Here is a 15,379-nt window from a genome sequence, read left to right as displayed (position 1 = left end):
TACATATAACACCCATGGGTTGTAGGCTCCAGGGGTTAAACGTGTTCGAAGAGTTAGGTTCGACAAACTATAATCCACTGTTATTGTGATGCACTTGGGATTCGAGCAATGGCAATAGAAAACTACAAAGGCGTTCAGTGACGTCTAAGAAATTATTTCAAAATTAAATAGTTATTTAATAGTCAACCTAAGATGTGTACCCTTAAACAATATCTGCCTTGAAATCGAAGAAATATATCACATAATTAGACTCATCGGATACTTGTATACCTTATATTATATTTAATACTAAAACTAAATACATATAATTCTTGGATACTGCCGATACTGGATAGTCATTTATTTAATAAAATATCACATACTGGAAAAAATAGTGAAAAATAAAACAAAATAGACTTGTAAAGTTGTGTTTAATAACTCGTTTAGTATTTTTCTTACAACCTTTGTCATTTACTTGAACTTTACGCATCTATTATCCTTGTTTGCATCCGTCACAAAAATATTAGCCACCCATTGAACACTTCACTTTACAAGAGTCGAGAGAACTTAACCAACGACTCAACACTGGCGTGGGCGGAATTCGTCTTTGTGTAGCATACATCGAAAGTATAAATTACTAAGTTTTTACTGCGACCACAGTGTGTACAATGTGCACTGTATGTACACATAATATTACCTACTTCTATATCGTAAGCGATATTTCGTAACGTCATTGGAACACGCCATGTATCGACATGCCGCCGTAAAACGTTTTAAAATAAATAAATCCTATTATCAACAACCGTTAAATACTCGTAACTCGTGTAATATTATTGTCCAATATTTCAATACAACATTGAATGCAAATGTTTTAGATTAATATACCATTTTAATTCACTATAATTTATATATATAATAATATACCTATATTTAGTATATTATATTATTTAATAATAAATGGTATTATAATTGTTTACTTGCGAAGTACATTTCTTCGGAACACAATTGTAATATCCAAATAGGTCAAGAATAGAAGGGTTACCACCAAAAACAAACAAAATGGATTTTTTATCATTTTGAAAAAACATCTATGTAGTTAATACCTACTATAAAAGACTTACAATGTTTGTCATTTGTACTTTTTCGTGAACAGAATTTGGTTGTTTGGTAAATAGAACAGAGCCTAGGGTCATGCCGAATTGGATAAATTACCTATTACCTACTCGTGACTTGTGCCGTCCAAACGGTTACGATTTGCTTTCGGAGAGAACGTTTTGTGTCCGACGGTAATAGGTATATACGAAGTTTTATTGTAGTTATATTGCTATAATAAGGACTTCAAATATCAAACGTAATAATAATCAACAATTTAGATAGGTTGATAGGTATTCTTATAAATATTTTCAAAGAGTTATTTGCGTTAACAGACAGTAGGAAATAGGAATTATGTTAATGTGTATTCGAATTTGTTTTTAATTTTACATATTGCAATTTTTGTATTACTTTTATTATTTTTAATACACACGCACACACATATGTATATAGGTATATGGGAAAAACCAAAATGACAATATAATCAACACTTAAATGAGCAGCTTTAATTGTAATCTTAACAATAACTTAGGTCACTTCTACTTGCCATGGTTCAGCTAGATGCTTATAAAGCGTTGTAACCAAAGGTTCAATTTTAAAAATTGAAGTTCTCAGTATAGCATTTTATATATAGTGATAAAAATATTATATTATATTTTGACAGTGATCATATCATTTGTATACAATTTTTCTTGTCCATTTTTAATCACCAAAAACAAACTAAAATATTGGACGGTGACTGTCGCAGTGCCCGCATAATATATTTATTAGATAAAAATAATGTTATTAAATTACATATTGCAAAATAAACTTTAATATTTTATATATTTTACACAATTTACTTTTGAATAATTGTACTACAATAATTCTTTACGGTATTGCATAGAATGTATCTCACTATGTTATGCTTAAATTATTATTAAATCTTAAATAATCAAAAAAATTGGGAGGGCTAAGCCCCCTAGGCCCTAAGTCCCTCTTAATTGCGCTAATGATACTGATTCTTTGATTATATTATCATTTTGGTTTTTTTCCAGGGATTCATAAATATTTATATATACGTACCTATATTAAATTAAAATGTATTAAAATAAGAAAAAAAATATTTAGTTAAATTTTTGAAAATAAAATATTTCACGTCCCAGTTTCGTATTATACGCGTTTTATCATACTCATGCATTATAAATTATAATCGGTAAAGTGTGAACTATTAAGTATAAAGTGTAAATTAACATAGTACGCCCATATACATATTATAATATATTAATATATTATATTGTTTAACATTTGTCATAAAAAAATGTACGTTGTAAATTAAATATTTGTCTTTGTTTTAAAATTATTTAAATAGTTCGTTAATACTTAATATAATACATGTAATACATGCATATTTTTCGTTAAACATATGAACATCCTCAACATCTATTGTTCTAAATTCGTATTTCGTAATGTGATCAAACGTTTAATTATATTTTACTCGTTCACAAAGTTTGTTACATTCCGCTAACATTTTCTACTCAAAGATATTTCGAATGTTCATTGATAGATTGTTCTTCAAAAAAAAAAAAAATAATTATGATATCTTTGTGTTTGGAGATAATATAAGATGATATAAAATATTTCAATACCGTAGAATAGGTAGTCTTTGATTTTAAATCTTATTATTGTTATCTCTGTTACACTACGAATAAATTTTCCATGGATTTATAACTAAAATACCTAACCTATGTGCATGAACTAAACATTTAAAGCGTACGTTTAACACTAAATAAATTCAAAATTGTAGCTAACGAACTTTTACATATTACATTATATTTAAATATACACCATAATAATTATATTATGTACATCACCGGGTATTCAGTTGCAATATTTCAAGGTCAACAAAATGTATAATGTGTCTTGTGTGCAGATAGTAAGAACAGTTTATGAAACAGTGATACACATAATTATATAAAAAAATATTAATACCATGAGTCAATGGAAACCGTAATTCATATGTCATTAAAATTCTCGATAATCAATTATTCTTGGAGTTGGAGAAAACTTAACTATCATTACATTCAACAACGGATTTTGTCATGCGTACCCGAAGGGAGACGAAGGGCAGCTTACGATCGTTATGTGCTCACTACTTCGGTGGATAAAATTCTGCTGAAGACGAAAGTGATACGTGAAATATTAACATTGACACTTGATGGTAAATAAATAATAATGGAATAAATTATAATAAATACTATATTGTTTATATTAGCTATACTGGTAAGTACTGCAATGTAACCTAAACACAGGTTAGTGTAATATGCGCACAATGGAATCTTTGGGATATTTTTATGCCGGAAAAGTCTCAACTAGATAGTTAGTACCAACTTATGTCAACATTTATTTCAATTCACATTCACACATTGCATATTACATAATATTAAATATAAATTCGTCGGATGCGACAAAATAGTTTCAGCGTTAGTATGCAATGCCGTTTTTTTTACCTTTACCGTGAGAATTTTTTCGGTCTCACTTCTGTACTTCGATTCAAATTCGGTCGTTGTCCGACCGCTGCGACTGAACTACTTCCATGAAAACGAAGACTCTCCAGTAGCCGAATTCCGGTACTCCTTGTATGCCGTGGAGACGAAGAACCTTTTTTCACAGTTTCTTTTGCGCCCACTCACACGATTATTGAAATCAGAAAACGAATAAAACGGTATAAAATAAATAAATTCAACGATAGGCACGGATTGCCGAACTGCTTACGTTACAATATAATATACGTTAAAGGAACGTTTAACCGAACAACAAAACCAGACCGACGAACCGATTGTAAGGCGTTCGTCAACCTGCCGCCACCGTCGCCGCACGTTTACCTCTCGTCTCCACCAGTCCACAACGGGAACCACAACTGACCGGCCCAACAACCACTACCACTACCACCACCACCACTAACACCACGGTATTCACCTTGGCCGTAACCGCAGTTATTGCGGCCGCCGAATCCCCACTACCGTGACCAGTGATTCTAGTATTTTCCGTATGTGTGCGCGCGCGTTCGTGTGACGTGTGTGTGAATGTTTATTGTGTGGTGTGTGAAGTGTTTGAATTGTGTGCGACTGCACACGCCGAGCGCGTAGTGCGTATCCACGTGTGTTGACTGTTTTACTGCATGACGTTGTGCATAGTTGTCGCCGTCTCCTGACGATTCGAACTAATTTATAAAAAATAATGAGATTTTTCGCTCCACTTTTGCGTCCTCAACAAAACAATATTATTATTGGACACTTGATATTTCCAGCAGTATAAACACAGAATAAGACAATAATAATTACAGGTGCATTATGGGTACCTAGCGGCCGACGTATTGTCGATTCGATCATCGTTTTCGTTTTACGCGTATAGATCGCGTGCGCAGCGTTCTTCTCTCTCGCGCGCGAACGCTTTCTCTCACTCAGCCGTCAACAGCAAATATATACCGGAAACCGGTCCACTCTTATACCTGGTACCTGGTAGGAGTGTACCTGTGCGGACAAACACTACTGAGATTATATTATTCTATCGTTTTGATGTTTGTGTGTGTGTAATAATAATAATAATAAAAATCTTTAACCCACACTACCGCCAGTCGGACGACCCCACACAGCCAGAGCACCACCGCACGTACAATTGAAATGCCGTTTCTAAGAATTATTCGACTACACGCGTCAGGTTTCTGCAATGGCGAAAGGCAAGGACGTGTGCTCTGCAACTATGTTATCGTGCGTACCGTGCATTTCTTTCCTTTTTGTTCTCGCCACCCTCGCGCACACGCCTCGACAATGTTCGGGATAATTACAACGACAAATAACACTACCACCGCCACTGCAATTAATGTTCCATTTTTTACGCCTATCCCAATGTAGGCGCTTTCAAAATACGATTTATCGCCGCGTGTTCTTTTCTCGTAGGATGCTATGCCTACGTATATTATTCTGCGCCGTGCTGCACGTGTACGATACCTATCCGATGACCGTCGTCGATTTTGTGCAAAAGAGAAAAAAATATAATAAGATGTCATAGAGGCAGATATTATAATATTAAGAGTAGCGAGATTGAAGAAAAAATTCATAATGTGGAAATTACGATTTGGCGTTATCTTGGCCATGATGGGATCGTCTAACGACGTGCGCGCTATTGGTATACGAAATTGTAGTGAGGGAAGTGTGATGACTAAGTGTAAAAAGGGTGCATTGCAAATCGTTGTTTATTAAAAACGCAATTATTAAATGACGTCATAATATTATGTTGCCGGATCCGGATGATATGTGCGAAAAATATATTATGTCAAAACAAAACCATTAAAACTAGGTGGTGGGTTGCATCGAATATTAGATCTTTTGTCATACGCGTATGATGGATATCACGATATTTTGGAACCTATTACGGTAATTCGAATTGTCAGTTCTGTTTCCTGTTGTATGCAACGTTATGAACATTTTTATATGTATAAATATAGTTATCATGACCATTATTATTTTTAATTGTATTCTTATTAAAACATAAGAATAAAATATTATTATATTGTCTATTATTTGATAAACAAGTTTATAATTTTTTTTCGTACACAATTGAGTACCTTTATACTTAGTTAATATTAAGCAATACTGTAAATAATAACATTTCAATTTATAATATGAATTTTTTTATTTTTTAGCACCATTATTATGTTTATTTTCCCGATAAAATTCGGCATAAACGAAAACATTATTATGCATCGACGGCAGATTTTATAGCTGTTATTGTTATTATTATTACAGTCTGATCGATTTTAGGATTTTTCAATGTTAGACTGACATTTGTCATTTAGCCATATAATAATAATAATAATAATAATAATAGCAATATTGGCTATCATTTAAATTACACATTGGGCAAAGAATAATAAGCTATTGCATTTATAATACAAAGCGATACGGCGTGTGGCGGCGATATAGGAGACGTGTGATAGGCATGTCAATATTTATGGTACACGGCGTCGGCGGCGGCGAACGCAGGAGATTGATACGGCGAAAGAGGGTGGATAAAAATTGGTCATATAGGTACGGGCGCATCGCGTCTCGCGGGAGCTCTTTAGTAGTAACTGTAGAAGTACTCGTGCCGGGCGTAGTACGTACTGCGTCGTTCCGTAGGCGCGCGAGCCGGTCGTTTCGTGTTCGTGTTCGTATTATATGTAATATTATAATTTATAAATGATACTGAAATATTATATCGTCGTGTGTGATAATAATAATAAATAAAATTTTAATTTACAGTATTGTCGTATTACATTTTTTTTCCGTCGTGTTTATGCGTATACCGCAAATATTCAATAAAATAATTTTTTTATTCGTCCGAAAACCTCGTACAACAATTACAGCTGTAAGTACCTACCGGCTACTATATCATAAATTATAGTAGTAATAATTTATTTATTTATTTTCTGTCAGATGTCTTTCGATTATTAACATAGGTTCTAGGTATATACTTTTTAATAGTTACCCTTCTATCAACGAACGAGATTAAAATATTCTTGTTTTTAAATTAACCGATTTTTACTAATTCGACAGAACATTAAAAAGAAAATAACGATAGCTATATTTGTATATTAAATCAAATCTGTAATGCTACCTTTCAAAATTATTTACGTATCAATATTACGTCTAATCAGTACCTATCACCCTATTGTTATCTTAGATAAAACACATTATTTTCTTAGTTTTTTACACATTTTTATAAACGATTTCGGAAAATTTAACGGATAACTATCAAATAATGAAAAATGTATTCAGTGGTATTATTTTATTGAATCGTAATAGGCACACGGTTGTAATAATTAAAAAATAGTATCTAGTTCCATTGACAGACATTTTTGAATAAGAATCGCATCGATATTGCTGTTAATCAACTCTAAATACCGTTTTTCTCGTGTTCAAAACGTCCGTGGACTTTGTGATATAGGTACACACGAGGAAGAGAAACGAGGCCACACTATATTTTCTGAATAATAAAATAAAATATATAACACACTACACTTGTGATAAGAGTCGTTAATTTGTGATGATTATATTATTATGCTTGATGCGCGCGTAGGTATATAAAATAGTTTGTTATCAATGTTATTTTAATAAATTGTTACAATTGTTATACTAAAAAGTAAATATTATTATAAATCAACTATACACGTATATAGGCGATATTATATTATATTTTCTCATACAGGATAACATGCAGATAACGATCGTCGTCGAGCAGTGTTGAGCACTACCCAGGAGGGACGGCACTCAAGAGTCGCTATGGAGGCGGCCGGAGGGTTCCTCTTGTTTATCCGCGTCTTGGCGGGATTATGGCTTACAGCCGATTGTTCCAAGTTCACCGCCGATGAACTGCTTTGCTCGATTTACCCGAAAAAAATATCTAATGATGTCGATTTAGACCCCTGCAAGGCCGGTAAGTAACGATGTTAAAAAAAAAAAGGAATAAAAGAAAAGAAATAGCTTATATTAGCTTGTGTATATGTACACGTCCCAAGGGGTCTGTGTAGATTTGGTGTACACTGTTTGGGGTGCCGTTTGACACGTTTTTCTTATAAACGCGCCCGAGGGGCGGTAATTCTTAGTCATTTGCAGTTTTATAATAGCTATATTATAGGTATAGGGTGGGTTTTTCACAGTGTTCAAAGACAGGTCAGAAGAACTCCGTTTAGTTGGACTTAGCTAGGGATAAAGTAAAAAGAAAAATAATTGTTGAATGACATCCTTCTTTCATCTAGATAATTGGCATAGTACTCGTATTTGCCGCTGGACTTTAGTCGTTAAAATATGTAATGTCGATGAACTCTATATTATAGTAAGGCTTGTGTATGTGATATTCCATTGAATAATATTTCGTTTGTTATAGTGATATTATTATTATTGTTAATTTTATTTTCAAGTAGAAAAGTACACGGTATCTTACATCCAGCGCACATAAGTGATATTTTCATTATGATACAATCATAGTTTATACATAAAAATTAAAATTAAAAATTTCAGATCGCAATATAAAAATAGTTCCTCAAAAAAAAAAATGAAATGCTTATCTTAAAATATATATTTGACCATAATTACGAATTATAACTTATAATTTTTTTTTATATCATTATCATATTAAACCTGCTTATCTTGTAGGTACTACGATATTATACAGTATTAATAAACCATAACTATTATTGATATCAAATTAATTAAAATACATTGTAATTGGGTACATGCCCATTTTTTCTAATATAAGTGAATAACTCACATTCATAATCGAAAATAATATAATAAACCTTTGGAATTCGCATTTCTTTCAAACATCATATACAGATTTTCAAGTACAAATCATTAATAGTTTTTTAAATCAATAATCTTAAGTCATTAGAATTCATTTTTTTCTATTAAATATTTTATGTACAATTATTTTTTCTTTTATAAATTCTATAGATATTTTAAACTTTTTAAGGTAGCTACTTTCATTTAAACTATAATATTCTTAGTGTTGATTATTTCATACTATACTAACATAGTAATATAGTATTATGATATTTGGAATTCATTAGAATAATGTGCAGTAAGTAGAGGTTACATATTATTTGAATTGAAGCGAGATGTCAATTTATCTTATACATAGATTTTTTTTAGTTTACATTATCTGTTGTACTTAAATACAAATTATATATGCTCGAGTGTATGTTCTAATACTTTGATATTAACACTAGACTGCAGGCTTATAATACAGCTGTATCTATTACTTTATCTAAAATACATACAATAAAATATAATTTTGGCAAGACGACCTTCGTTAACATAAAATCCTTCGATATTATATTTTTCTTTGTCACTTATTTTTTTAGATGAATTACGTTTTCTATTTCTTAATAGGTATATTGAATAAACATTAATTAAAACTTTATGAAAAGTCATAATAATGTTTGTACAGAAAATATATTTTAAAATTTGGTTCTTAATTAAGATTTGATAATATTATGTCATTCACATAAAATATACCTAGATTAATTTAAATTGCTTTAATCCTAAATTAATTTTATTTGAACCTTGTAATGTGATTTGTTTGTGTATAATAATAATGCTAATTTATTACAAAAATATAATATGTTCAAATTAAAGAAGTATAATAACTATTACCAATATTTATTCTGCGATTTAGCTAATTTTGTAAACAGTAAGTGAACATCCCTAAATTAAAAATATCATTGTTAAAATATATTTTACGAAATCCTAAATTAAAATAAGTATAGGTACTTACTTACTTTATCTTATTATAAACTATAGTATTATGTTTTTTTACACATTTTTTACAAACTCAGTTTATTAATTCAACTAATTTATAAACACATTAGACTATTGCCTTAGAATATTATATTTAATATTTATTATTTAACCCTGCGTAGGTCTAAGAAATAGGGTCTAATAATAACCTTACCAATTTTTTTATGTGCCTCAAAAATGTAAAATTTATTATTATAATTTTTTACTCAATAAACGAATAGTAAATTAAGAAATATCTGGTGAGATTATATTTAGCTCAAGTGACAAATAGTCATGATACACTAGTACATACAAACTTACACTCTGATATTATATAATTTAATGGATATAAATAATAAAATATAAAAAAGATTAAATAAATTGAAGATAAAATAGGCTTAAATTAGTTTCATTAATAACTATATTATTCTATATAATATATAATTAGCATTTAGCAGAATAAACAGTAATTAAAAATAGTTTTACATGTGTACTAACACGTCGAGGTCATTTTATAGTTATAGTAAACATATTATATAGTATTAATTACTATATTATGAAGTTATGACCTGTTCTTCGCAAAATGTAGTGAAGATTGTTTTTAGTCTGGCCTTTCCTCGGGACTTATTATAGAAAAATTGTATTGATAAAATATTGTACCTAATTCCGTTTAATATTTATCATTAAGTGATAGTTCTAAAATATATCTCCACAATAATTTATGTCTTACTATGAACAGTTACTGTATAGTCTATATGCACATATATTCTTTATACTGCAATAAAACATCTAAACATGTTATAATATAGAATACATTGAACTGTGTAAATAATAATTTATACATAACATTTTCATTACAATTGAATTGCTAACACATCATACTAGAAATTATTATAAGAGTTATCTAACTAATAAAATAATAACTATATTTTTAGAAATTTTAAATTGTAATATTTATAACGTACTTACTAATAATTCACTTAAAAATTAAAATATTGTAAGACCTCATAGTAAAACACAGATAATGTTTTTACCTTAAGGTTTGATAATAGGTCAATTCACTCTATTATTAAAGGTTAATACACAAAATTGAAACTGTTGAATATAAATTTGCTGTTATACGTTTATTAGACTGAGGTAACACATGCAGGTGTGGCGTCCTCTCAATATTTAATAATATTATAACACGTGTACCTATTTAATGGAACATCTAACTAATTTCAGATAACAATATATTATATTTATATACTTAAGTATATTAAAATAGAATATATAAATATTATCAATCGTAATTAATATCCGTTTACATTATCAAAAGTACACATTGTATTAATGTAAAGATGTAATAATATTATTAAAGTACCTAATGAATTATAAATATTCAATAAAATAATAAAAAAAAATATTGTATATCAAATAAATTTAGAATAATACATTCTCACAATTTTTTTTTTTACACTGAATTTAAGAACTATTTCTGTATTTTATTTTAATTTATATTTATGTATAAAATGTTTGAGAAAAACGATTTGTTTAAATATTTTTTGGTAATCCAGAATTTATACTTAGGCAGTTTGAACATTAAACATTGAATTTATTTTTATCGATATTAAAATATTTACGATATTATATTATGTATAAACATAATATAATTAACATTTATCAGTATAAAAATAGGTACCTATTTAATTAATTATATTATATTTTATTTTTTACATATTTTGAGGTAATAACGAATTGTATTAATAACTAATAAGAAATATATTTTATTTTATTTTGATTTTATAATAATTGATAAATGTTTTTTTTAAAAATCAAATATGCACATGATAACCGGTTTTTGTGGTGCAAAGCATATAATATGTTATACAAACAACTTAATTCATCGCAGGTATACTTATCGTGTTATACTTAAATATGTACATATATAAATAAAAGTTCGGCTATATGCCTATACATATCGTTTTGGTAATATCGCCAAGATTTTAACAATCAATAAACATTCTTTGGTGATTAAATTCACCTAAAAGCCAGCTATATTATACATATGCGTGATATTCCTTATTGGTTATTGCTTATTATAATATACACTTACAAATTATAATTACATTTTTGACTCCTACACCCCAACTTGTTATACTATTAGGATGAGAATAACGTTGAATATAGCTCACAGGGAAATTGACTTGGATTAAAATTTGCACGCTTTGTACCTACACTAATCTTACATAGTGACTCACCGTTGACAATCAACTATTAAGATTTAAGGTATATATTAAACTTTATATACGAATAAGATATTACGATTACGGTAATTATTTTTTATTATTTATTACTTATTAGTTCTTACCATTATTACAATAAAATAAATAAATAATTCGAACATCATCATGAGTCAATTATGTCTACCAGTTAATGGTATAGAATTTTACACGTACCCTATTCCGTTAAAGCCTACGGCGGTAGTCTTAACTCTTTCGGGGGTTGAACTTCTTGGAATTTAATGCAAATGAAACAGACTTATTATAATTCCGCCCACCGCTTTGAGGCATCTTTGAGGATGACTGTTAACGTGTAACTTGGTGAACGAACATAACGAGGGTATATAATGCGATTTCAGTTATATTAATAGGTTTCGTTAACGAAAGTTGAGATATTTCAATCAAAATATTACGCACACAACCGGATAAGTGAGAAAATTAGGCTTGTCTCGTGCAAATTTTCTTGAATTAACGATAAATTATTATATTATTTTCCCGACCCAAATATCATAGTAGACGTTATTTATTTCGTTTTTATTTCCATCGCTTCCAAATAGCAAGTATACCTATATGTTACTTACCTATCTAGTATCTATCCAATTGTTTATAGGATGCCACACGTACGCTACCGAGGAATTGCTGTACCGTATAATCATTAATTATAACACACTATAAACCACACGCATTTTCGAATTTTTTTTTTTGATCATACGAATTTTAAAAAGAGTTGTACCACGTGTATATTACACATAGTATATATATATATATATATATATATATATATATATAACTATAGTATGTATGTATAATTTATTCGTATTGTTTATATTGAGGTTATTATATACTATATAGGTACTTTAATAAGTAATTACGCAGTGTACGTACTGTATTGAAGATATATCTCATTATTAATATTAATTTTTTTTATACACTGTTTAACACTAAAACTTATTATAAAACACGTTATTTAAAAAACGGATTTGAATGTCTTGCAAGCGAAAGTCCTATTTTATCGTTATACCTACACTTATGATAATTAGATTTACGCGTATAACGGGTGTTATTGTGTTAATAATAATATGTATTCTTAAATAGAGTTCATTTGTCATATATGTTTTAGTATTTTTCGAGAGACGAGCAATATTATAGTTATTGCTTTTAACAGTAATTTATATTGTCCTTAACGCATTTTAAGAAAAAAAATAATAATCATCATCAAATATTCCATCCGAAACAATGAATTTAATATAATGATATACTATACATCATATAATTAGACTATAGTTATTAGTTAATGATACAATAGTTAGTACTTAGTTTAACTTTATATTTATATTATATTGTATGATAGCAAGAATAATCGAAAGCACTCGTTTTATATATTATATATAATATTAAAAACTCATTAAGAATTGATAGTAAAATTTTACCAAAAAAGAACATCTGAACTAATTTTTCGTTGGTTTGGTTTTCTCGAAATTTAGAATAGGTATATAAATAACGGAGGTTGAAACGTGTTTCTAAACTTGTTTAAAACGCGCACACTAAAATCTTCTAATCCGTATTATACTTAACGCTCACCGTACGGTTAGATTGTGTAATGTACAAACTATAAAGTATATAATGTGCAGGGTCAATCGAGTCAACACTGATCACATTGTTAGTTATTGTTACGCAAATCAGTATTTCGTTCTTGACTGATGTACCTACCAACCTACTACCTATATAATACGTATATAAGTTCAATAATATACAAACGATTTCTATTCAAGAATTTTATACAATACTCGTGAAGTGGTTAATAAGGGACGCGTTTATCACGTAAATTAATGATATTATTATCTATTCTTAATCCAAGCATTAAGAAAAAGAGCACGCTCTGTCTACAATAAGGTACCTACTGAAAGAAGTCAGTTAAATAATTTCGCGTACGCTATAGACTGTAGAGTTCTGTAATATATGTATATAGGAATTATCATTCAGATTCTTCGGATAAATTAGTTATAAATCACTCCGGCTAGATGTCGGTATATTGTATATTATTATGTATTTATAATACATAGAAACAACAGTATACCAATTGCATTGACATAAAAATATACAACTATAGGTAGTCACGTGATATAGAGAATACAACAGCGTGTATATAATACATAACTTATATTTTGTGCTATGTAGAGACATAATGATTAAGTTCCTCGAGGCGTTATATTAATTTTAATAGCATTTAAAATAAGCGAATATCAAACTATTAAGACTAGATTAAAAAACTATTTTATTAACATTGGGTTGGGTTTATATATATATTAAAAATATTTTACCGGAATTTCTAGTCTGCATTATCGAAGTATTAAACAAATTCCAGATCGTAATCTGGAATTTACTTTGAACACTTAGTATATACTGGATTATGCTAAAAATCTGAAGACACAAAATACATTTTTTCTAAGTGGGCATTATTATAAAATCTCACTATTTATTAATATTTCAAAAATCTATAAATTATATTATGACTAGTAAAAGTAAATTACTATCCTGTTTTAAATAATTATAAAATAAATATTTTATTAGTTTACGATGATCGTATAATTGGTTTCACAATTAGAGAATCTAATCGACTGTGGATTGAAACTATAAATAAATAGATATAATAAGTGTATATATAACCATGATGATAATATTTTTTTTTAACTGTTTTTAAACAGAAATGGAGCAATAAATGTATCGATCTTACATCGATGTATGTTTATTTTTATTTTTGTGTACGTCATCACCATTTGGGGCAGTAAAAATGCTTTGATTTTCAATTTCGGAAGTAGTTTCTGGTATAAAATTGGATATAGATGGTACTTTGGCTATTAATTTAACAGTATCTTTTTAATAATCGATAAAAACGAAAAATACCTACTAGTAAAATTAAGGGAAAAAAGGAATTTTTACGCTGAACCAATTATTTTGACTAAATTGGTTTCTTTATTTTATAATAATTCAAAAAGAAGTAACTTAAATTATAACACAAATTGTTCCTATTACAATTTTCTATATGGAATATATATAATATATATTTTAACTCTCTTTGAGTTATTTACAATTTACAAACAGCTTAAAAATTTTTACATAAATGTTAGTAATAAAAAAAATTTCCACAGGCAAATGTAAACTAGGCCTGTGGTTACCTTTTTTGTTGTAAACTCGGCCGGGAAATTTAAGATAATAAAAAAGGTTGGTTGTAAATTCGGCCCGATAATTTTGAAACTTCACTTTCACAAATTTCAGTGAGTGAATGCATCAAATACATGTATTTTACTTAAAAAAAATAGATTTATATTACAACCTTATATCATTACACTACCTACAATTTTACTTGTATTTTACACTTTTTTACACTTAAAATTTTACATTGATACATTTTACTTATATTTTTTGTACTGAATACTTAAATTAAATCCAACATTAAAACATTTTATATACATTTTTACAACATTTTATACCATTGAATAATAATATGAACATTTTTTTGGAGGATTATGAGCCTCCTCGTGGTTTTCTCTGGGTAATTCTAAATAGTTCTCAAAAATATAAGAAAATTTTGTTTATTTTTATTCGGGTTGACTTTACTTAACTAAATCATTTTTACCTGAAAAAAATACAGGTCGTGTTTACAATAGACCTTTTGAACATTTTTTTTCCTCGGGCCGAGTTACAATCGCCTATTTCCGCTCTATCAAAAATCTTAAGCAGATATTTAGT

General features: G+C 28.8%; 2 protein-coding genes across 4 annotated transcripts in view; one reads left to right on the top strand and one right to left on the bottom strand.

Annotated features, from left to right (window-relative positions):
• LOC132930858 (uncharacterized) overlaps window positions 1–3,998 on the bottom strand; it is a 61,438-nt gene extending 57,440 nt beyond the window's left edge. For 2 of the 3 annotated variants that reach the window (XM_060996940.1, XM_060996943.1), the window contains exon 1: window positions 3,561–3,998. The gene's annotated coding sequence lies outside the window, so the exon portion shown is untranslated. The remainder of the gene's footprint in view (window positions 1–3,560) is intronic. The other variant, XM_060996942.1, reaches the window with a different exon arrangement.
• A 2,161-nt stretch (window positions 3,999–6,159) lies between these two features.
• Window positions 6,160–15,379, top strand: part of LOC132929053 (protein tolkin-like) — a 52,500-nt gene continuing 43,280 nt past the window's right edge. The window contains exons 1-2 of the mRNA XM_060994098.1: window positions 6,160–6,459; window positions 7,300–7,527. Coding sequence (XP_060850081.1) covers window positions 7,374–7,527 — 154 coding nt within the window. The 5' untranslated portion in view covers window positions 6,160–6,459; window positions 7,300–7,373. The remainder of the gene's footprint in view (window positions 6,460–7,299; window positions 7,528–15,379) is intronic.

The sequence above is a fragment of the Rhopalosiphum padi genome, chromosome 4, assembly GCF_020882245.1.
Source record: "Rhopalosiphum padi isolate XX-2018 chromosome 4, ASM2088224v1, whole genome shotgun sequence".
In the NCBI taxonomy this organism is placed as follows: Eukaryota; Metazoa; Arthropoda; class Insecta; order Hemiptera; family Aphididae; genus Rhopalosiphum; species Rhopalosiphum padi.
This window is presented reverse-complemented; position numbering and strand designations above follow the sequence as displayed.